We start from the raw sequence: 23,470 nt of genomic DNA, 5'->3' as shown, positions 1-23,470 counted from the left end.
GCCCAAATGCAAATGGTAAAAGAATTTAATTAAAATAGACTTAAGCCCATTTTTGGCAGGCACAAGTACCTGTGTGGAAGGGCCTGTATTCCGCGAAACTGGATTTGAATGTCATGACTTGGAGTGACCAGACTGTGAAGTCAAATTATTAACCAGCACAGGAGGGTGTGCACAAAAAGTTGTGCTTATTTTAGCTTAATTGAAATCAGCAGGCCTGGGACTCAGACAAGTGAGGTGACCAGTGTCACCCGTTACGTGGAGGTCAGCAGCCCATGACTGTTATCTATGGGCATGTGGGAGGAACTTTGGGTCACCAGATCCCACCAATGGAAACCTCATTTATGGCCTGTTACAACAACGCTCTTACCTCCCACTTGGTCTCTTCAATCTTTGGGAGAAACTCAGCCTGCTCCTTCTTGAAAGCCACAAATTTCTTCTCCAGCTCCTCTCGTTGCTGGAGGAGTTGTCCCATGTCATCCTGGAGTTTTTTTTTCTCCTGCTGGAGCTTGAAGATTTGGAGTTGCAGAGCCTGCTGAGCCCGCTGCGCCTTTTTGGAGACCTGCTGCAACTTGTTGGCATAGTTCTGCCTCAGGTCCTCCATTTCCCTCTCCCAGATCTTCTGCTTCTCCTCGAACACCTGGAAGATGGCCGCCTCGCTCTTGTCCAGGTTCCTCCTCATCTGCAGCACCTCCTGCTCCTTCTCCCACAGCCTGTCCTCCAGGTCCTGGATGATGTCGTCGGTCGAGGGCGAGTGGAAAGGCATGGTCTCGTTGAGATGGTTCAGCCTGCTGAAGGACGAGGTGCTCTTGCTGGAGGACCGCCCGCTGTCTGAGGTAGATATCCCGTTGTACCCCACGATGTTCTTCTCCACATAGGTGGTCCCGATGCGGTTGATGTGGCTGGTGGAGGCGCTCATGGGGCCCACGTGCTGGCTGTAGCCCGTGCCATAGGTGGGCAGGCTGGTCAGGGAGTTACGGCCCGAATCCGAGAGCCCCCCGCCTTGGTTTGTAGTCCTGTTAAGGCTGCTCTTGTCGAGCCCGCCCTTGGGCGCGGACGGGCTATTGCTGTTGGCGTGGTTCAAGCTCTTCCTGTTCTCTGCCATCCCGTTGCTCTGAGGCGGGCAGAGGTTCTGCATGGAATGGAAGTTTTTAGGAACTACTGGTTTAAAGGCTGAGGGTCTAACTAAGGGCTCATTGCTCTGCAAAAAGAAAAAAGGAGCAGGCATCAAACACGGCAGGAGGCTCGGTAGCAACACACAAAAGAGACACATCGGCACGGGGTGGGGCTTATGCGGCTTGGGCTGGCTCTTTATCCCACCGTGTTACACATTTGGGGTTGCACATGAGGGACCTGTGGTCACTCAAAGGGCAACACTGTCTTCCCTTCCTCCAGCTGAAAGGAAACAATCTTTTCACCCCAAACCTGCATGACTCACCCCAAACCTGCATGATTTTTGTCTAGAATACTCCTTGGGTTCTCTTAGTGCTTGTCACAAGGAGGGCTGCCCCTTGCTTACCAGACCTGACCAAAAATAACTCTAATTTTTGCTGTTTATATTTCTAGCCTTGAGGTTGCATTGCCCTTTTGCTGAAAGCTGAATTGAACCCTTGGATTAGCAGCCCTCAGGAGAATCATATCTCCCTCCTGCCAGCAGTAACCTGTGCCTGTGGGGACCTCATGTCCTGCTTGTCCTCAGACAGGAGCAGGCAGGAGCTGTGACAGCAGTGACACCAGGCAAGGAACATGCTGGAGCTGCTCTTCATTTGAAATTTGTGTTTTCTGTGGCATAAGCAATGCTGGGGGACAGCAGACCACAGTTGTAAGGGATTTAAAAAGGATTTTAAAGCCTTGCACATTCCTCACCCCATCAATGCACCATTAGGAACAAAATTTTCCTCAAAATGGGATTGAGTATCCCCTATGGCAGATTGTAGGCGAAAATTAAACTGGAGGAAGCAAAGGTATTTTGAAAATGCCTTTCAGGAGAAACAGAAAAAGCCCCACTGAACAGGTTGGAGGCTGGAGACCAAGTGTGAGACTGAGATGGACTGCAGGGGTTGTTGGATTAACAACCCAGGAGAAAAGGCCACCAAATGCTGCAGAAATAATACTGGGCACAAATTATGGAAGTCACTGGAGCAGAGCAGCAGGCAACATAAAACACTGCTGGGGCTCTGTTCCTCCAGGCCTGGGAGATTTTGCTCCCTGAAGCCAATATGAGCCATGAGGATGGGCTGGGCTTGGAGATAACATTTACAGGGGTAGTTACCAAGCCTTTTCCCTCACAAGGGGCACTGGGATGGGGAACAGATGCTCGTGGCTGCTTTCAAACAACAGCTTAAGTGGTTGGAAACTGCCTATAAAAGGCACAATACACACAAAACCTGAGTAGGACTTAGATGCTGCACCTACAAACAGGGGCCAACTCCAGCTCCCTCCCCATCCTTCAGGGAGGTAGGCACAACATCTCAGGGAAGCTGGAACAGCCAGTGACTTAAATGAGCTGTGTGTGGAAGACCTGTGGTCATGCTCTTGGGTTCCTCAAGAACTAACAACACTCCTGAAAGTTGTAAGATTATCTCATCTCTACATTAAAATGTACAAAACAAAAATGACACCATCAAGACTGCCCTGTTGCCCAAGGCCTCCTGGCCTGTGCTTCCAGAGAAATGCCACGGCCACCCAGCTGCTCCAAGAGGTGCTCACCTGGTCCAGTTTGCCAGAAATTGGCAAAATCTTTGGTGGGTTACCGGGCTCTCGGTACTGGGGCGGCGGCGGCGGCAGGTTCTTCTCGTTGTTGGCGGTCACGTTCCCGCAGATGTCCACCTTCACCTTCTCGCTCTTGCGCGCCTCGCCGTTGATGTAGAGCGAGTTGGAGACTTTCTCCGACTTGTAGGTCTTCTCCTCGCCCGAGTAGCGGTGGGGGATGTCCCGGCCGGAGTAGCCGTTGCGCGGCCCCTCGGCGGGCCGGCCGCCGCTCTGCGTGCGTGTGCCCACGCTCTTCATGGCGAACTCCTGGTCGTTGGCCACGCCGCTGCCCACGCTCCCCATGGCGCTCCTGGGGATGGTCTGGGAGTAGCGCGGGGCGAAGCCGTGGAAGCTCTCCGGGCTGGGGTAGGCCGGGTCACTGAGGACGGGCAGCGTCTCTAGCGTGGCCATGGCAGCGTAGGGGTGAGGTGGAGGCGCAGCTCAGTGGCACTGGGACAAAGAGGGAGAAAAAGGGTTGTTAGAGAGGTGACTTTTGTCTGACGTGCCCTTCTGCAGATCAAAATTACGTCCTGGTGATTGTCACTGTTTTCTGAAAAAAAGTGCCGTGCCCTTTGCAGATCAAAGTTATGTCCTGGTGATTGTCACTGTCATATTTTCTGAAAAATCCCTTTGCCCAGGATTTTCTCCTGGGAAGCTGAGAACCCTCAGAGGAAAAGGAAAAGCAATATTATCTCATTTTTTCCTCTCCTGTGTTTTGCTGCTTTGGAATGTGATTGGAGATTGTTTATTCAACATGTGAATTGTTTTGACTTGATGACCAGTCACAGCCAGCTGTGTCAGGATTCTGGAAGCAGTCACAAGTTTTTAATTAGTATCTTGTTAAGCCTTCCGTAAGACCCTTTCTCTATTCTTTAGTATAGTTTTAGTATAGCATTCTTTAATATAATATATATCATAAAATAATAAATTAGCCTTCTAAGAACATGGAGTCAGGTTCTTAATTCGTCCTGGGGACCCAGCAAATACCACAGGTGACGGGGTTCTCCTCTTCTGTGGGAGCCCCAGATCCCTTGGAGGAGCAGCATTCCCCAAACCCCACCCACTGTTATTTTACCCGAATCTTCTCAATCCCAGGGTTGTGGTTCCCAGGGGAGTGACTTGCATGGATTTTAGTAGGCACAGCTCTATGGCACTGGTGAGACACAAACACTTGCTGTGCCCAAGCTTGAATTATTTCTGTCACTTTTCCCAGGTTTGAGTAAGTTTTTGTTCCCATGGGGATGGAAGGATGTGAGGTCTCCATCCCTGGTCCTGGTTCCTACAAGTGCTCCCTCCAGCACATCCCTTAGGATGACACCACAGGGTTTAAGCAACACAATTTCCATCTCTTTCTTGGGATTGTAGCTCACCTGAACCTCAGCTTTTAAAAAGATGCTTTTGTGCAGGTGTCATCCTAAATTTTCTTTTAAATCTTTATTCCCCTTCTCCATTTGATTCCTACTTAGGCTGTGCCTTGGGTTGGCCAAAACTAGGCCATGGGACATGGATAACTTGCAAATAATGGTTTCAAAAGTTGTCTTTCACTAGGGCTGTCCTGGGACCAGTTATCCTTGGGACCAATTCTCAGCTGTCTAGATGCTCTTCATCAGCTTTTACACAAAGGTGTAAAATCTTATTTAAGGAAATAAAGACCCACAACAACCTTTTTTTTTTTTGTCTCATTGAGTAATGGAGAATTTGAACCTGTACCACCCAAGGATCTCATTACCTGAAGGAAGGGAGAAGGTGCATTGCAAATTTTGAGTGATTGAACTAAACCTGGAGGAGCAAGGCCAGTGGCTTGTGGACAGCTGTGGCCACTCAGCTGACCACTGCCCACCTGCCCTACTGAGTTCATTGAATCAGTCCCCATGGGTCAGAACTGATGCTTTTATTTTGCCTCAGGCACCCTCAGTTCCAGGATTTCCAGGATAATCCATCCTGACAGCCTGGAGACTAAAGCAGGACTTAAGGGCAGCAGAAACTGCGAAGTTTCCCTGTGGATGGGATAAAAACAGTGATGCCCTTTGGAGAAAGGCTCAGGGATAGCAGCAGTCAGGCAGGACCAGCAGGAAGGGGAGATGGAGAAAATCCCCATTTCAGTGGGGTTCTCGCTCTCCTTGGGGTAGGGATGTTCATTCAGCCCTCCCTGAGTAAAGCAGAACTGAGTTTATTTCCCTGGAGAGCAAGCTGCGGTCTGGAGCTCAGCTCCCACGTGGTGTCTCACAGGGCCCTGCTATTTGCACTAATAATGGAATGGAAAAAGAATTAAAAAGGTTAAAGCACAGGGGCTGTGCTGCTCAACTTTGCTTTTATTAAACTGCATTTCTGGAGGCTTCTCCTCCCCCTTTCCCAGCGCCCTGCCCTGTCCAAAGTACAGCCTGAGTGGCAGATGTGGCAACTGCTGTGCCACAGGGAGAGGACACAGAGCTGTTGAGACGGGATTTAAGGTCCTTTCCAACCCAACCCAGCCCATTCTGGGGTTTTATGATCATTTGTCATCCCATTTCTGGGATTTTGTGATCAACAAGCATTAAGTGAGCACTTTGTGGTCCCTGCTGAGGACACCCTGCAGTTTGCACCTCTGTCCCCAGCGGATGATCTCATGTCATTCCTTGATGAAAGTCTAAAGACCAGGCAGTAAAGGAGGATCACATGAGCACGTGGGGGGATCCCCCACAGCCAAAACACGAGTATTTATTGGTCATAAGTGACAGAACCCCTGCCAGAAGCAAGGAGTGGCAGGGTCTGGTCATGTATGAGGCATGTGACATTTGGACACGTGCTCTGAGCAGCACTCAAAGGCTCATGAGCCTGTCACACCCTAAAGACTTCCCAGAGAACATCAGCATAATTTATTATTATATGATATGATACTAAAACTATACTAAAGAATATAGAAAGGATCTTACAGAAGGCTTAACAAGATATTAATTAAAAACTCGTGACTGCTTCCAGATTCCCGACAGAGCTGCCTGTGATTGGTCATTAAGTCAAAACAATTCACATGTCGGACAAACAATCTCCAACTACATTCCAAAGCAGCAAAACACAGGAGAGAAAAATGAGCACCTGGAGACTTGGCTGGGCTGTGGAGTGATGAGGAAGGATGGAGAACACCCACCTGAAGCCACGCTGTGGCTTAACCAATGGTGCCTTTGGATTTTATGAGTCAAGGGAAGACTTTTTGTCCTCCTAATTTAGGAATAACCTGCTTTTCAGTGACTTTGGGAATCTTTATAGGCTGTGATTTCTTTTTATGGGACACCAGGCACCACGGGAGGGATGTGCTGGAAGGTCTCAGCTCCAGACAAGGATGTGGCATTGTCTCCTTGCAGTGCTCTCCAGCCAGCCAGGGAGAAATCCAGGTTACTTTTCCCTCACTGGGTAAATTTCACGGTGACATTTGCACATTTACATTGACTCTCTGAGGACAGGGATGAGGTCACTGGAAAGTTTGATCCTTCCAAAAGGACAAAAAAAAAAAAAAAAGGCCAACACAACAAGAAGCATTTTCTTTTAACTGGGAATCATCCAAGAAAATATTCTGAAAAAAACCCCTTGTTCTGAGCTTGTGTTTACTGCAAACCCGGGATCTGATAAACAGAGCATACAGACAAGTGTTATAAATATGTTATTAAGGAGATTCCAGAAGTGCCAAGAGCTCCCTGACAGTACAGCTTTGTTTGCCAAAAAGGGCCATTTTTTCCTGAGAACAACAGCCCCTGGGTTTGTATCTTCTGGCCAGCTCCAGTTCCCAGTCAGGTTTTACATTGGTTGTTCCTCAGCTGAACTGTGAAATCAAATTTTGAGCACAGGAATAACATTGCCATGCTCCAGCACAGAGCAGGACGGTCTTTTTTTTTTTTTTTTCTCCTTCCAGGTTTGGGGGAATGTGTGACTAAAAACTTCCCCAGGACATTTCTTCTCCTTAAATCTCACCATCTCTGGGGCAAGAGGACCAGAGGGAATGGCTTCAGACTGACAGGGCAGGGTTATGTGGGATATTGGTGAGAAATTCTTGACTGAGGGTAATGAGGCCCTGGCACGGGGTGCCCAGAGAAGCTGTGGCTGCCCCTGGATCCCTGGAAGTGTTTAATGCCAGGTTGGATGGGGCCTGGAGTGACCTGGGACAGTGGAAGGTGTCCCTGCCATGGGAGGAGATTGGAACTGGATAATCTTTAAGGTCCCTTCCAAACCAAACTAGTCCATGATTCCATGAGAACTGCCTCCCTCCCATGGGAGCATGAACTGACAGTTCATGTTTGAACTTTTCACGAGCTTTGTTTGTGATTCCCAAGGGTGCTGAGCCTGTCCATGAGCACAGAGAGCCTGAGGCAAACCAAGTGTTTGCCTTTACCAGCATTCCATTCCCAAGTCCATCCTTTGGGAGGAAAGCAGAGTCACCCTCGAGCATGGCTGGGTGACCTTCTCTGAGCAGGGACACTGGGAATCCACACTCCACATTGCACCACCTCCTCATCCCATCTACCTCCAGTGGCCTCTTGGCCTTTCCTGCAGCAGCCTCGCCTTGGAGACAGCAATATTCTGATGCCTGATGCAGAAAATCTGGGGTGAAATGTCCTTTTCCCCAGCTGTGCCAGGCAAACTCTGCGTGTCCACCTCTTACCAAGGTTTCCAGCCCTGCCTGCAGCTCCAGGACACTTCTAGATGTTATTGTAAGTACAGAAATTTGTAAAATAACAACTTCATCTTCCAACTTGCTCTACCCAAACCATTCAGTGAATGCCTTCCAGTTAAGAAAGAAGAAAACTTGCTCTGAGATAAGCAGCTGAATGGTTAGCCAAGACGAAATGATGGAGGCCTGGCTCTGTTGCTGCCTGAGGAGGTTAATTGTTAACACTCTCCTAACAAAGGCCTTGGGGAGGCAGACACACAGACACACCTCGGCACCGTGCCAGGGGAGAAGGGAAGGGAGAAGGGAATCAGAGAAAGGAATCAGGGAAGGGAATCAGGAAAGGGAATCAGTCATGGCTCTTGGGCAAAGAGCCCCAGAGCAAGGCAGGGCTTGGCACCCGTGCCCATCCCAGGCGTGTGGAGCTGGCAGCACGGGCAACAAAGGCACCTGAAGGTCAAAAATTCCCTGTCCTGCCAACTGTGGTGACAGGTGTGCCCCTGACCTTCATTGGTCAGGTTTGTTTGCTTAACGAGGGAGCAATTAGTGACACCATGAACCCTGCTCTGTTGTTTTTGTTGGGGTAGGGCCTGCACCTGCCCTGTGTTTACAGATCAGGTTGGCTCTGCCAGTTTGTTGGCAGCACTGCCAAGGGGCTGGTTTGGTTTGGTTGGAGGAGAAAAAGTCAACATGTCCTGGGGTGGTGGAACAGGTTGGAAAAAGAATGGCTGTGATAATTTCAGCTTGATCCAGGAAGAGATGTGGAGTGGGAAGGGAGGGACAGGAAGGGTTAGCAGTGAAGACACAGACCCTGCAGGGAGCAAAGCCACCTGTGTCCAGTGAGGAGTTAACAAGCCCTGGGGCAAAACCACCACTGAAACCCAAGACTTGCACTTGTAGAATCACAGAATCACTGAATTATTCAGGTTAGAAAAACCCTCTAAGACTGTGGGGTCTAACTGTTCTTACAGCACTGCCAAGAACACCACTGACCATATCCCCAAATGCCACATCCCTATGGCTTTTAAATCCCTACTGGGATGGGACTCCAACACTGGCCTGGACACCCTTTCCACGAAGAAATTTTCCCTGATATCCAAGCTAAACCTCTCCTGTTTAGAGGCTGCTCCCTCTTGTCCTTCTTTCAGTCACATCCCTCTTCCTCTCCCTCACCTTTTCTTGTTCATCACATCCTCCAAAAAGGCCACTCAGCCACTGCTCTGCCTCCTGTGTGTCACAGGCCACCACTTGCCACCTCCTAATGGCCGTGCTGTCCTAAACCCGGCTGAGAGCTCCTCCACTGGGATTGATTCAGGAGCAGGGACACCACAGCTCCCCTCCCACCTGGCTCCAGTGCCCAGCACCTCCTGTTCTCCTACACCCTTCTCAAGTTGCTCAGTCTGAAGAGGGGAACAGAATGAGCTTTTCTTGTCTCTCACAGGCATTTTTTCCAGCCCTCAAGGAACTCTTGTGGCTCTTTTCTGCACCCCCTCCTACTCCTTTCTCCCCATCCTGGCTTGGTGGCTGCCAGGTTTTCCTCTGCCACTGGAATACAGCAGGAACACACTTGAACCTGTCTGCAAAAACACGCACATCTCCAGCTTTTCAACCACAAGCTTTTTCCACAACCAAAAGCCAAATGAACTCAGAAGAGCAACTCCTGCTCCTTCCCCAGGTCACAGACCTCTCTTTTCCCATGTATTCCTGCACTGCAGATCTTTTTCTCCCCATTCAGAGCTAAAAAATCAAACTCAGGAAGGCAGGCTGGAGGGTCAAGTAGTGGCAGATTCTTGCAGCCACCCTCAGACACCTCTTGGGCTGTGGGGCTGTTGTGTATCTGCACATTTCCCATCCTTCTGTGCAAAGGATTTGTGATTGGATTTACTTTTGGACCCAATCCTGAGTAAAGTGCCCTAGGGCACCTGGAGCAGAGAGGTTGGACTTGGACTGCCCAGCATGGCAGTCCTGCCTAGGAACATCCAATTTGGGAATGTGGGCACCACCCTGTCCCTCTGTGATCCCCTCCCCCCACTTTCCAGCTGCCCCTGTCCCAGCACCTGAGAGCACTGAGGGGTCTGCACAGGGACCTGCAGCATCCTCTGGGCAACTGGAAAGTTCCAAGTTCAAAGCCCTCAGCCCTCCCAGTACAAACCCATATCCCATGTCCCACATCCCATATCCCACATCTCATATCCCACATCCCATATCCCATATCCCATATCCCATATCACGCATCCCATATCCCATATCCCACATCTCATATCCCTTTTCCTTGTTGCACTTTCTGACCAAAGGACATGATGGGTACGAGACTGTCCCATCCCATATCCCATATCCCATATCCCATATCCCATTTCTGAGACAGGAGGATCACACTTTGCTTTTCTCTCCTGAAGAGAGGGGGTGGCAGCATTAGGGGCAGGCAGGTCCTGGTTTTGGGGAGTTTTGGGGCCTTTTGGGGGCTGTGCTTCCTCGGGCTGCTGTAGGAAATAAAAGTGAGCCAACTCAGAGGCATTTCCTTTTCCTTTCCTCCTGCTAATGAGATAATTACAGCCTTTTGTATTCTGGGAAACTACTTTCTCATTATGAGGGCCACATCAGCTATTTACATAATAAGGCTGAAACAGAAGAGATGAGATGAAAAGACCCAGGCAGCTCCTTCGGGGAGCTCTGTTGAGCTGCCAAGGGACAGCCTGGATGACAGAATCCTGCATCCCCAAAGCTCCTCTGGTCTGGAGTGGGTGGCAGCACTTGATTCAGGATGTCCCCAGCATGGTTTGCTCCTCACTCTCAGCTGTGAGGGTCCCCAGGGTCCCTTTTAAACCACTCACTGCAATCCCTGATGCCAGAGGGTTTGGGAGGGTGGCCACGAACCCAGACCCACATCAAGGAGAGTCCTGGCAGCATCTGTGGGATTCACAGAGGCACCTGGAGATGAATCACAACACCAGAGGATATCTGGTACCAAACTGGCCTGTCTCTTGTCCCATTTGCTGTGTTCCAGTTTCCTCCAGCTGTGGTCAAGGGACATTCTGGGTACCAACCTGTCCCATATCCCATATTCCTTTTCCTTGCTTCACTTTCTGACCAAAGGACAAGACAGGTACCAGACTGTCCCATATCCCATACCATACCCCATATCCCAGTTCCTTGTTTCACTTTCTGGCCAAAGGACATGATGAGTACCAGACTGTCCCATCCCATATTCCATATTGCATATTCCATATCCCATATGCCAGTTCCCAGTTCCTTACTCCACTTGCTGATCAAAGGACATTATGGGTACCAGACTGTCTCATATCCCATATCCCATATCCCACATCCCCATAGCCCATATCCCTGTTCCCTGTTTCACTTTCTGACCAAAGGACATGATGGGTACCAGCCTGTCCCATCCCATATCCCATATCCCATATCCCATATCCCATATCCCATATCCCATATCCCATATCCCATATCCCAGTTCCCTGTTTCACTTGCTGACCAAAGGACATGATGGGTACCAGACTGTCCCAGCCCATTCCCCTGTCCCCCCACTTGGCCAAGGAATGCATGGTTACAAACCTGTCCCATTTCCCATTTCCCATTTCCCATTATTTCCCATTTCCCATTATTTCCCATTTCCCCACCCCCCCAGCTGTACCAACCTGTCCCACCCCATGTCCCAGTTCCCTGTCCCCCACAGCTGCCTAGGGGGACAGTGGCCACCAAGCTGTCCCACCCCACACGCCAGTGCCCCTGTGTCCCAGCTGGCCAAGGAACTCTCCGAGCACCAAACTGTCCCTGCCAGCCTCACCACCTCTCTTCCCCAATAAAGGCCCCATTGTTCCTGACACAGCCTGAGCAGAGCAGCCTGCTCCACCTTCCCTGGCCCTCCCTCCCACTCTGCTATCAGTTTTCCTCCCCCAGCTGCTCGCTGTGTTTAAGGGACACAGTCCACTGCCACCCTGTCCCCATCCCCCAGGACGTGTCAGGAGGGGGAATCGTGGCAAAGCACAGCCGCAATCTGCCCCGTGGCCTTGGCTCTGTGCCCTCCTGGCTGTCCCTCCTTCCCTCTCAGCTCCCTGAGGCTGTTCCTGGAATGGACACCCTGCCACAGCTTCCTGGAAACCTCTTTCTGACAGTAAAACAATCAGTAAATCAGCCTGGGCATGGCTATTGCTCACCCTGAGCAAGCTGCTCCCCGTCCCAATCCCACCTCCTCCATCCCAGCTCCTCATCTCTGGGGGTTTTATCCCAGTTTTTAATCCACAGGATCTGAAAAAGCAGGCAGAGTGGAATGAAAAGCCAAGCACCTGGCAGGCCACGCCAGGCTTGAGCTGTTCCAGTAAGGGAAGAAATCAAAATTATTCTGGAGGCTGCAGTGAGGTGGGCAAAGCCCCAGAGAAACTTCAGCAGGTGATGGGGACATGTGACAAGGCACATTTGTACAGTCCCAGGGAGGTTTTCTGTCTCATCCTTGGAGGTTTTCAAGCCCTGAATGGACCAGGCAGGGTCCACCAGCAGCAGGATGGCCTGGAGAGCTCCTGGGGTCCTTCCCACCAGGAATTATCCTGCCATGGAGTTTTTCACAAGCCACACTGGATATCCACCAGCATTCCCCTGGCCAAAGTCCTCATCCTCAGGGGGATTTTTCCCCCTTTTTCCCATCTGCTCTCAGAGCCCTGGGTTTGGATCCAGGCTGGCATCCTCCAGGATGCACCTGAGGGCAGATGGAAGGATTTTCCATGACCTCCCTTAATCATCCCAAGGGGCAACAGGACAGGATGGTTTCAAGCTCGGCCCAAAGTGCCTTCCTAAATCCCGTGTGTCCATCAGGAAAGGTTCATCCATGGCCTCATCTGTGACCCTTGTGACTGCCCCCAGAAGATACTCAGGGCCAGCTGTGTCATTGTCCCCAGTGAGGTCCTGATGGCAACCTCTGCCCAGAAAAGCACCAAGCTTTGGTGGCACAGGGAAAACTCCCTGGATTCCATCAGGACAGGGGCAAGGGCAGTTTGATGGAGCAGCCTCAGTGCTGGCTGCAGCCCTGAGGGTCTGGGATGCCCCATCCCATGGGCTGGACTTCTTGGGGTCCTCCCAACCCTATGTGCCTCAGTTTCCCCTTGTTAAGGGGCTGCCAGTAGGATCTAGGGTGAGATTTCCCCACCCTGAACAATCCATCTCTGTGCACCCCATCTCTGCTCTGACCCCCTGGTGCAAAAACAGTCCAGCAGGTACTTTCCATCCTTAAAAAGCAACTGGGAAGGCTCCTACCAGCTCAGCCCTGCACTAATCCATTGAAGATCCTTTGGAAAGATCCTGTGGTGCAAACAGAGCCCAGCAGGTACATCCCATCCCTAAAAATCAATGGGAAAGGGCTTCACCAGCTCAGCCCTGCACTAATCTACTCAAGATCCTTAGGGAAGGTGGCTGGAGATGGGATGATGCCAGCTGAGCCTTTGGGACTCCCCACCACAGAGGATATGGGGTGACCACTGAAAGTGTCCCAGCATGGAGCTACATCACTTGCCTGGCTCCCCAGCACCTTCCTGAGCATCCTCACACATCCCCACAGCCCAAATCTCAGGGATCCCGATGTGATCCCCAGCTCCATGGTCCCAGACACCAGGAGGACTCCCCCTTTTTGTCGCCGGGATGTTGCAAGGGAGGGACCCAATCCTGCCCTTTGGGATGAGCCATCACCCCCAGATCGGTTCCATCGAGCCCTGCCTGGCTCTGCCATCCCCAAACTTCGCCCAAACCTCTGTCCCCGCAGGAAGGACGAAGTGGGGACCCGTCACCAGCCCGTGATTTATCATTAACTCAACCCGAGGAATTTCCTGGGCGCGGAGCCAGCCCGGGAAGCGCTCGCTCCTCCCCGGACACCGCGCTCGGAGCGAACCCCCCTGGTGGGTGCCTTGTCCCCATCGCGGAATTTGATCTGCTAAACCAGAGCCATGCCCTAAAATCCAGCGGGCTGCAAGGTCTCGGTGCTGGGGGGGTCTCTGCTGGATCCAGGGGGGGTTTATAGGGGGGGAAATCGCAGTTTTTCCCCACCTACCCCACCCCTGACCCCCGCAGGAGCGCAGCCCGGTTATAGGAATGTGGGTTTTGTTGACGGGGCGACAAAGCTATTTTTTGTCTCTTTAAAAAGGAAAGAAGCTTAGAAGTTTTTCTCCTCGATTGGGTGAAAAAGGCGTCTCATAGGCCTGAGAAACTTCACCTCAAACTTAAGGATACCTAATGGACAGGAGCTGGGCAACTTCCTAGAGAAAGAAGTGAACAAAGAAACAAATCGCTTTTGCGAGGTGTTTTACCAAGAGCAAGAAGTCCTTGCACTTTGCTCGGTTTTTCTCTGTTTGTTATTTTGTCTTTTATTAACCTTTTTGTTGCCAACACTGCAACAGAAGCGATCTTGCTGATTTTATGCCTCCAAAGGTGGCTGAGCTACCTTAAGTGTGAAATAGATCTCCAAGAGCTTGTGAGACCTGGCTTAAAGAGGTTCCCATATCACCCGGTGTGCCCCCCAAAAAAATCACCTGCAAAGCGCCCCACCAGCTCAGCCCTGCCCTAATCCACCGCAAACCCTTCCCCAAACAAAGACACCCAGCCAGAGTGGGAAGGAGAGGAAAAGAAAAATCCCACAAAAATCCGGGATTTACCTGGGCAGCCCAGGGGTGCATCCTGCAGCTCCCCATCCTCCTCCGAGCTCCAAATGCATTGTTTCCCTGCGTGGTATCCCGGGAAAATTCCAAAATAATACCTGAGGAGAGCAACCTGCTGCTGGGCTGGGGCCAAGGGCTGCCCTTGGCTCGGTGGGATTGGCCAGGGCGCCCGCAGGAGCTTTAATTAACTCTTTGTGCCCTGCTCCGGCTGGGCTTTGGGGAAGGGATGGCTCCCTCCTCCTTCAAGGGGAATTTGGGGCTAAATTTAGCATAAATGGGAACTTTGGAGTCAGACGCTGGGTTTTGCAAAATGAGGATCTGGAGTTTGCCTTTTTCTGTTTTCAGATGGGGATTTTGGGGTCTGATGGTTTGTTTCTGCACACAGAGGGGTGTGTTGATTTGGGAGGTTTTGGGGTTTGTTCAAATAGGGATTTGTTGATTTGGGAGGTTTTGGGGTTTGCTCAAATAGGGATTTGTTGATCTGGGAGGTTTTGGGGTTTGCTCAAATAGGGATTTGTTGATTTGGGAGGTTTTGGGGTTTGTTCAAATAGGGATTTGTTGATTTGGGAGGTTTTGGGGTTTGCTCAACCCCTGCCCACCTCCAACAGGGCTTTGGGGAAGGGATGGCTCCCTCCTCCTCCAAGGGGAATTTGGGGCTAAATTTAGCAGAAATGGGAACTTCAGAGTCAGACGCTGGGTTTTGCAAAATGAGGATCTGGAGTTTGCCTTTTTCTGTTTTCAGATGGGGATTTTGGGGCCTGATGGTTTGTTTCTGCACACAAAAGGGTGTGTGGATTTGGGAGGTTTTGGAGTTTGCTCAAATAGGGGTTTGTGGATTTGAGAGGTTTTGGGATTTGCTCAAATGAGAGATATGTGGATTTAGGGTTTGCTCAAATAGGGATGTGTGGATTTGGGAGGTTTTGGGGTTTCCTCAAATAGGGATTTGTGGATTTGGGGTTTCTTCAAATAGGGGTTTGTGGATTTGGGATGTTTTGGGATTTGCTCAAATAGGGGTTTGTGAATTTGGGAGGTTTTGGCGTTTGCTCAAATAGGGATTTGGGGTTCAGAGGATTGTTTTATCTCAAACAGGGAGTTTGGGGTCAGACTGTGTGTTTTTCTTCAAATGGGAATTTTGGGGTCTGACAGCTTGGTTTTGCATAGAGAAAGTTTTGAGGGTCTGGCAGCTTGTTTTACTTAATTGGAATTTTGGGATCTGACTCTTGGCTTCTCTTGTTTTAAAACTTTTTTTCTCAAATTAGGAATTTCAGGCTCTCGGAACTTGGTTTTTCTCAAATGAGGAATTTGAGATTCAATTTGCTCAAACAGGGATTTTAGGATCAGACAGCTGGGGTTTGGGTTATTTTACAAATATAGGGAATTTTGGGATCTGATGGCTTGGTTTTGATCAAATCAAGATTTTGGGATCAGGTAACTTATTTTGCCTAAAGGGGGATTTTGGGATGTGGCAGCTGGGTTTTCCTCAAATAGGGATTTGGGGTCTGACTGCCTGTTTTGGTTTTTGTTTGTTTGTTTTTCCAAAGGGGATTTTAGGGTCTGGGGGGCTTGTTTGGATACAAATTGAGATTTGAGGCTCTAACAGCTGGGCTTTTTTCAAATGGAATTTTGGGGCCTGACAAATTGGGCATTTTTTCAAGTGGGGATTGCTCAAAACAGCTCATTTTCACTCGAATGCTGATTTTAGGGTCTTTCTATCAGGGGACCCTTCTGAACTTTCCCATCCTTCTGGGGATGCTTCCCAGCTGTGTGGCTGACAGGAAAGGCTGTGAAGAGCTCTGAAAGAAGGGCTGAGGATTGGACAGATGGGACGAATGGAATGATGCATCCCTAGAATGGTTTGGTTTGGAAAGGACCTTAAACCCCATCTCATGGGGGTCTCAGGGACACCTCCCACTATCCCAGGTTGCCCCAAGCTCCACCCACCTGGCCAAAATCTGGATGAGGATGCTGCCCTCTTTCCTTTCCATCATCCAGAGGGTGGCCCAGAGCTCCTTTTCCCACTTTCCCAGTGGCAGGAGAGCAATCAGCCTTCCCATGGAGGGCCATCCAGCCTCAGCACTTACTCTGGATTACTTGCAGTGGTGGAGGGAGGGAAATAAAAGCCACACAAAGCTAACCACTTATTGAAACCCATTTGCTGAGGTGAATTTTCTGTTGGCAGGATGTCTGGGGATCAAAGGAGCCACCGGTCACGGGGCTGGTGTTGGTGGGCAAACAACAGCGAGAGCAGTAAAACAGCAGTGATGCCAAAATAATCACATTTGGGTTAATGTGCATTTAAAGCAGGGCAAAACACACTGCTAGGGTGCAGGGGGAAGGTGTAAATTATACCAAAATGCATTCCTGTGGAGATTCAAACTCGCAATTTTGCCGTTAAGCTCCAGAAGCAGAGAATTCAGACAAATGGGTTGGTTTGGGGATGTGTGTGCAGCTTGGAAGCAGCCACACAGACAGAGAGTCCTTTCCATCCCTGCTCTGGCAATGACCGGAGGTGGCTGAGAGGCTCTGCTGGGACAGGGACACTTCCAAAGGGATTTGGGGAAGCTGCCTGAGCACAGGAGGCTACGGCTGCCCTGAGGGAGCTGCAGCAGTTGCAGGTCTCACAGGAGACAGGCGTTTTCCTGACACTGCTCATTCTGCCTTGGGGAGCTGAGTTATGCCTTAGCACTCCCCTCAGATGAATAAATCATGAGAGGAGAGACTTTGGAGAAGGCTGGGAGATCCAGGATAACCCGTGCTCTGAGGTGGGGTGTAAACTTTTGAACCCCCAACTCTCATTTCCAACCCAGGGCTCGGGTGGCTGAGCCAGGAACCTCTCTGCTGTTGAAGATTGCAATGCAAGATGTTTTCTATTACCATCTGTATGGCAGATTACCTTTGTCAAGTGGGCAGTTTGCTTTATCTGTCTCTTTGAGTGACCACAATCACTTCTCCCTCGGGAGGGGACATCTGCTGATAACAGCTATTGAATGTCACTGCATGGCTGATAAGAACTACAGCGTCCCATTGGGAGATGTGAGCCCAGGGGGAGGAGCCAAGCATTGCTACCTGGATATAATCCAGAGGTTTTGAGACACTGGCATGGCTTTCTCCACGGGATTCCCCAGAGGAACAGCAGCTGTTTCTTCTTCCACTGGATCTTCAGAGGAAGAATACATCCTTCTCTACAGATCCTCCTTGCTCCAACAGAACCACATCTGATAATTCTGAGGACTGCAGCCACATTTCCAATTGGACTGCCACCAACACCCCACAGGGTGTCAGGTTGGGTTCTGACTCTGTCAGTGTTGTTCTAGTGGACTGCATTGTTTATTTTATCCTTTTTTTTCCTTTTCCCTATTAAAGAACTGTTCTTTCCTGCTCCCATATTTTTTGCCTGAGAGCCCCTTAATTTAAAATTTATAGCAATTCAGAGGGGTGGGGAGGGTTTACATTCTCCATTTCAGGGGAGGCTCCTGCCTTCCTTAGCAGACTCCTGTCTTTCCAAACCAAGACATCTGCCCACCTCCAGCAGAGCCCCTCCATCACCTCTGGGAGCCAACAGAGACCCCCAGATCTCACCCAGCACCCCTTTGTGCCAGGGCTCCTGCACAGCCAGCTGCATCCAGGCCACTGTGCTTCCTTGTCCCCATGGGACACAGTCCTGGGTTTATCCTTCTCTGCTCTGCCCTTTTTTGGTGGCCATGGTCAAACTGTGTCACCCAGACCCAACCAGCTGAGGTGACCTCCAGGGTTGGGTTTACCCGCCTAAAAGCCTTCCCTACCCAGCCATGATGGCCTTGCTCTGTCTTGGGCTGAGGCTTTGAACATCCACCCAAAGCCTTCTTCCTCTTGAAGAGAGGAAAATTTACTCTTCCAAAGTCCAAACTCCTTGTCCCCATGTCCTTCTGTTTTCTTTTCCCTTTTCCTGGCATCCCCCTGGCTGGGTGATTTCCATTCCCTTGGAGCTGTTCCATTTCAAGATCCCCAAGCTCTCTGAGGTCCTTGGGGTGGTTCAGTGTTCTTTGCACTGAGCAGAGAAGGAGGAAAACATCAGCTCAGTGATGTCTGAAGGGGCATCCATGGGCTGGGACATTCCCCAGGGAACAGGGGTGGAAAGCCTTGATGTGGAGGTGGAGATGGGAATGGGAGCAGAATCCCTTCCTGCACTGGGATTTCTTCCTGGAAACCTCTGGGGAGTTCCTTTTCCATACAAGACATCCCAATATGAGCAAGAGCCTCCCTCCTCTCTTCACCCAGACTCCTTTATTTAGAGGGAGGATAATTTTCAAATTGAGGAGCAGAAAAAAAACCACTAAATAAGGGTACCCTGGCTGTTGAACACACTTTGAGGCCATGAATGAAGTGGCATCTCCATCCCAGGGTGTCTCAGTGCCTCGGCCGGGCAATGCCAAGCTCTGGTGATGGAGACAATTCTGAATTTGTGCTGGAGGCCGCCAGAGCTTCCCAACCAGCACCACAACAACCTAAACCCAGCTCAGACCTCAGCTGTGAACTGACAGTGCCTGGAAGTGCTTGACACCATCAGGCTGGGCACTGAAACCAGAATTCCTGCAGTACCTCCTTGCCAGGTTCTGCTTGAAGCTCTTCCCCTCTCTCTGTTGCTGAAGCAGAGATTTCCAGCCTGGTTTTCAGAGGAAATCTCCTGTTTCCTGTAATAATCAACAGGTGTGGAACATCCAAGGGCTTCCCTGTGTTTTGGAGAGATTCTGCCTGGCCTGATTTGTTGTGAGTGATCTCAGGGACCACAGCCAAACGTGCAGGATGGGGCTGGTAGGGGAGCATGACTGTGCCATGCCAGGAAATCCAACCTTTCTGCTGGGAATGCTGATAAAATTCCCAGCAGCCTGCACAGCCTGAGCAGGCTCTGTGGTTGAGCTCCCAGGAAAAATGAGCAGGATGGCACCCAGAGTTTGTTTATCAGTTAACCAGAATAAACTGGTTGTGTGATCAAACAAACCTTCTCTGCACCTGGGGGTTCACCAGCACAGGGACACCCCACTGCTCTGCCAGTTAAAATGCTGGGAAAGGCTTTTCCTGCTCATGAAATGGAATAATTTGAGACTGTGTGAGACCTCCTCATACCCACACAGAGCTGGGGGTGGGAGAGCACCTTCTCCAAGCTGCCACAGGGGGTCCTGAGGCTGGGCTGACCCCAAAAAGCTGTGTTGATGCCACTGGGGGACACTTTCCATCTCCAATCCATGACATCTGCCTGCTCAGCTTGAGCCGGCACGAGCAAGCCAAAAGACTCTGGTTTATGTCATCCAGAGTGATGGTTTCCTATTCTGGAATAAACATCCCTGCTGCTATAAGCTGTCTCCTCCTGTACCAGCACAGAGCAGACAAAGCCTCGCAGTGCTGGCAAGGCACAGCCTGGTGCATGGGCCAGCTCTTGCCATAAATCAGGAGAGGCTCCTGCATCTCCACCTGTGGGTGCTGAAAGCCCAAAGTGGGTGCTGGGTGTGCTGGCCACGGGATTTGGGTCAGGTCTGAGGTATCTGCAGGGAGGATGTGAATTCTCAGGTTTCCCAGGTAATACCTAGGTCAGAGAATTGTGGAATCTTAGAGTCATGGAATGGTTTGGCTTGAAAGAGACCTTAAAGATCATCCAGTTCCAACCCTCTGCCATGGGCATGGACACCTTTCACTACCCCAGGTTGCTCCAAACCCCATCCAGGCTGGCCTTGGACACTTTCAGGGATTCAGGAGCAGCCACAGCTTCTCTGGCCCTTTACCATGGCCTCCCCACCCTCACAGAAGAATTCCTTCCTCACAGAATTCCTTCCTAATATTTAGTCTAAATCTCTCATCTTTTAGTTTAAAACCATTCCTTATGCATCGGGCTGGATTTTAGGAAGAAGTTTTTCACAGAATGAGTGATAAAATATTGGAATATTCTGCCTGGGGAGGTGGTGGAGTCACCATCCCTGGGTGTGTTTAACAAAGCCTGGATGTGGCACTGGGTGCCAGAGTTGAGTTGAGGTGTTGGGGCTGGGTTGGACTGGATGATCTTGAAGGTCTCTTCCAACCTGCTCATTCATTCTGTGTGTCATTCATTCATTCATTCATTCATTCATTCATTCATTCATCCATCCATCCATCCATCCATCCATCCATCCATCCATCCATCCATCCATCCATCCATCCTTGGGAGATTATCCAGAATGGAAGGAAACCAATCTCCCATTCACAGTCCCAAAGCATCAGGCCAGGCCTAGCAAGAATAAATTGGAGCAAAGCAGTTTGCAGCCAGGAGGGCCAGGTTAACACTGAAATCACCAGGCGCTCAAGGAACATGCTGGGAAGCGCCCTTCTGTCCACATCAGGAATTAGGGATTTGTCACAGCCCCCTTGGCTCAGCCGGGGAGTGTTTTCCAGGAGGAACACCAGGCTCAGGACTAAATTGTGTGTGCTCATGTTGTCCCATCCATCTCCATCCAGGTCCATGTCCATCTATCTCCATTTCCATCTCCATATCCATCTCAAATCTCCATCTCCATCATCTCCATCTCCAATCTCCATCTCCATCTCCAATCTCCATCGTATCCAAACTCCATCTCCAATCTCCATCATCTCCAATTTCCATCTCCATCTCCATCATCTCCAATTTCCATGTCCAATTTCCATCTCCATCTCCAATTTCCATCTCCATCTCCATCCATCTCTAATCTCCATCTCCATTTCCAATCTCCACCTCCATTTATCTCCATCTCCATTTATCTCCATCTCCAATCTCCATCTCCAATCTACATCTCCATCATCTCCAATCTCCATCCCCATCATCTCCATCATGGCCAGCCTCTGCTCTGGGGAGGAATTGGTGGCTGAGTGGCCTCAGCAGAAACGGAAAGATGTGAATCCTCAGGTTTTGGGGAAGATCTCCTGGAGGGGCAGTGGAACACGGAGCAGGAAGCCTGGAGCGCCCCCGTGGTGGCTCCCAGGCCTCTCTGCGTAGGACACAAGGTTCTCAGTCCCTTTCCAGGCCACAAGGACCCAGCTCTCACAGCCCATGGAGCACAGGGAGGGATTGGGCTGAAATGCCACCTGGATCCATAACCACCTGATGGCCCTGGACTCCTGGGAGTTTGGAATTTGCAGTTAATGAATGACCTGAGTGCCGCAAACACATCCCCCAGTTCCTGCCTCCCTGGCTCTTTGTCCTCAGAGGAATGTGGGCATTCCCTGCCCCGAGGACACATTCCTTGGCAGGCACTGGCACTGACCCGTGACTGGAAACCAGTTTCCCCAGTGGGTGAACCAGGATTTTGCCTCCAGTTCTGCTCAGCCACCATCTCCCTGACTTCCTTTCCTTTGGGCTGTGTGGCCAATTCCCCCATTTCCCAACTCTCTGAACTTCCCAGCCACTGAGGGATTCAGCCTTGCTCATCTCCAGGCTCTTCCTCCTCAATCCATGCCCTGCCTCGGATGCCATGAAGAGAAAAAAAGAAGGAAAAGTCTTCACAACCCAGATTTGCAACTTTGGTGGCATCAGCATGTCCCAGAACTCAAAATCACCCCTCTGCATCACATATTAATCCTTAAAAACAGCAAGGAAGGATCCAGTTTGTCCAGGAAGAGGGATGGAAGAGGGTGGGAGCACAGAGCCAAAATATTTTCTGCCTCTACAGGGTGATGCCTCCAGGCTGCTGACCAACGCTTTTTCCTGAGTATTTGGGTATGTATGGGTTTCCTGAACCCAAGGCAGTGTTTTCCTGGTCATGCCAGGGGATTGTGTCCCCCCTGAGCAGCACTGGTTGTGGGGGACACCTCTGGCCTGGAGATACCCATGGCTTGTACCTCAGTGGCCTGTGGGGACAGAGAGACTTTGAAGTGACAAAATGGGAAACCTCAGAAAGGATCCACAGGCAGAATGGGAAATCTTGGTAAGGATCCACAGGCAGAAAGGAAAATCTTGGCAAGGGTCCACAGGTAAAATGGAAAAGCTCAAAAAGGATCCACAGGCAGAATGGAAAACCTCAGAAAGGATCCACAGGCAGAATGGAAAATCTTGGTAAGGATCCACAGGCAAAATTAAAATCTCGGTAAGGATCCACAGGCAAAATGGAAAACCACAGAGAGGATCCAGAGGCAAAATGGAAAATCTTGGTAAGGATTCACAGGCAAAAATAGAAAACCTCAGAAAGGATCCACAGGCAAAATGAAAAACATCAGAAAGGATCCACAGGCAAAATGGAAAACCTCAGAAAGGATCCACAGGCAAAATGGAAAATATTGGTAAGGATCCACAGGCAAAATTAAAATCTTGTTAAGGATCCACAGGCAAAAATAGAAAACCTCAGAAAGGATCCACAGGCAAAAATCCCTCTTGTGTTGGAAGCATTTTTGGCTGTGATCATGCTGTGATTCCTGTCAGGAATGACTTTGTGGATCACCTGGGAGATCCTCCTGCATTGTGGAGCAACCTTTGGAGCACCTCAAGCATTTGTGACCCACCAAACCTTCACCCTGCAGGGACAAACCAGCTTTCCTCTGCAGTTTTCTTGCATCCTCAGCATCCCCAGCCCGTTTTTGGGAGGGTGCTCCTCCTCATCAGGAGAATGGAGCAGTTGGCTCCTGGTCCAAGGCACAGGACATGCCAGGGATGGGGGAAACCTGGCTCCAAGGTTTCCTTTTTCCCAGCCCTGCCAATGCACAGCCATCAACTCCTTCTGCTCCTTCAGGGAGGGATGATGGATGGGAAACGAAGGAATGGAATTTCTCTGGAGGTGGTGGAGTCACAGCTGCCCTGTGGCCCTCACCCATCATCTTCTGAAGGAACCACGGAGAATTTAGGGTGAGGACCAAAAAAAAAGGAGTTGAAGGGATGGGCCAGGGAGGGGAAATTTCCATAGCTGCATAAAAAAGGTGATTACATAAGGGCATCCTGCGTCATCTGCGGCTGGCATCTCCGGAGAAGTAATTACATCTGCACCACACATCTAAAGAAAATATTATCACATTGCCTTCCAAATTCTATAATTAGCTCCTGCAAGATGTGTGCCAGGGGCTTGATCACTCCGTGTACGTTGGCTTCAGAGCCAGGCACAGACACACTGAGGGTTTTTTTTTTCATTTGCCAGCTAGGAAAATATTTGGAGTTTAGTGTGGCAGCTGACCTGAGTCCCCCTGGAAAGGGCAGCTCTGAGGGGTTGTAAAGAGTGAAATAGTTTCCTGGTCTCCCTCAGTGCCTGCCAGGCTGTGGGGATCCGGCAGGAGGGCAGGAATGGCAAAGCCAGAGCTTGGCTTTCCCTCCTCCTTCAAATACTCTTTGATTTCTGCCCTGATGCTCTGAACCTTTTTTTTCCCTCACTAAATAAATGACCTGATTTGCAGGGAGGTGTTGCCCTCACAGGTTCCTGGGCTCTCTGCTCTATCATATAAAACAAACCCCAGCTTTGGACTTCAGAACCAGCTTTGG

The 23,470-nt window shown here is 50.3% G+C and overlaps 1 protein-coding gene across 2 annotated transcripts in view; it reads right to left on the bottom strand.

Moving 5' to 3' along the window:
- The window catches only part of LZTS3 (leucine zipper tumor suppressor family member 3), a 50,096-nt gene that overhangs the window by 5,961 nt on the left and 20,665 nt on the right, over nt 1-23,470 (bottom strand). Inside the window, exons 1-3 of one of the 2 annotated variants that reach the window (XM_030948401.1) lie at nt 14,029-14,144; nt 2,707-3,198; nt 368-1,198 (exon numbers count right to left, since the gene is read on the bottom strand). In XM_030948401.1, coding sequence (XP_030804261.1) covers nt 368-1,198; nt 2,707-3,159 — 1,284 coding nt within the window. In that variant the 5' untranslated portion in view covers nt 3,160-3,198; nt 14,029-14,144. Of the gene's footprint in view, nt 1-367; nt 1,199-2,706; nt 3,199-14,028; nt 14,145-23,470 lie in introns of those variants that run through there. The other variant, XM_030948400.1, reaches the window with a different exon arrangement.

Source organism: Camarhynchus parvulus, chromosome 4 (assembly GCF_901933205.1).
Source record: "Camarhynchus parvulus chromosome 4, STF_HiC, whole genome shotgun sequence".
NCBI lineage: Eukaryota > Metazoa > Chordata > Aves > Passeriformes > Thraupidae > Camarhynchus > Camarhynchus parvulus.
This window is presented reverse-complemented; position numbering and strand designations above follow the sequence as displayed.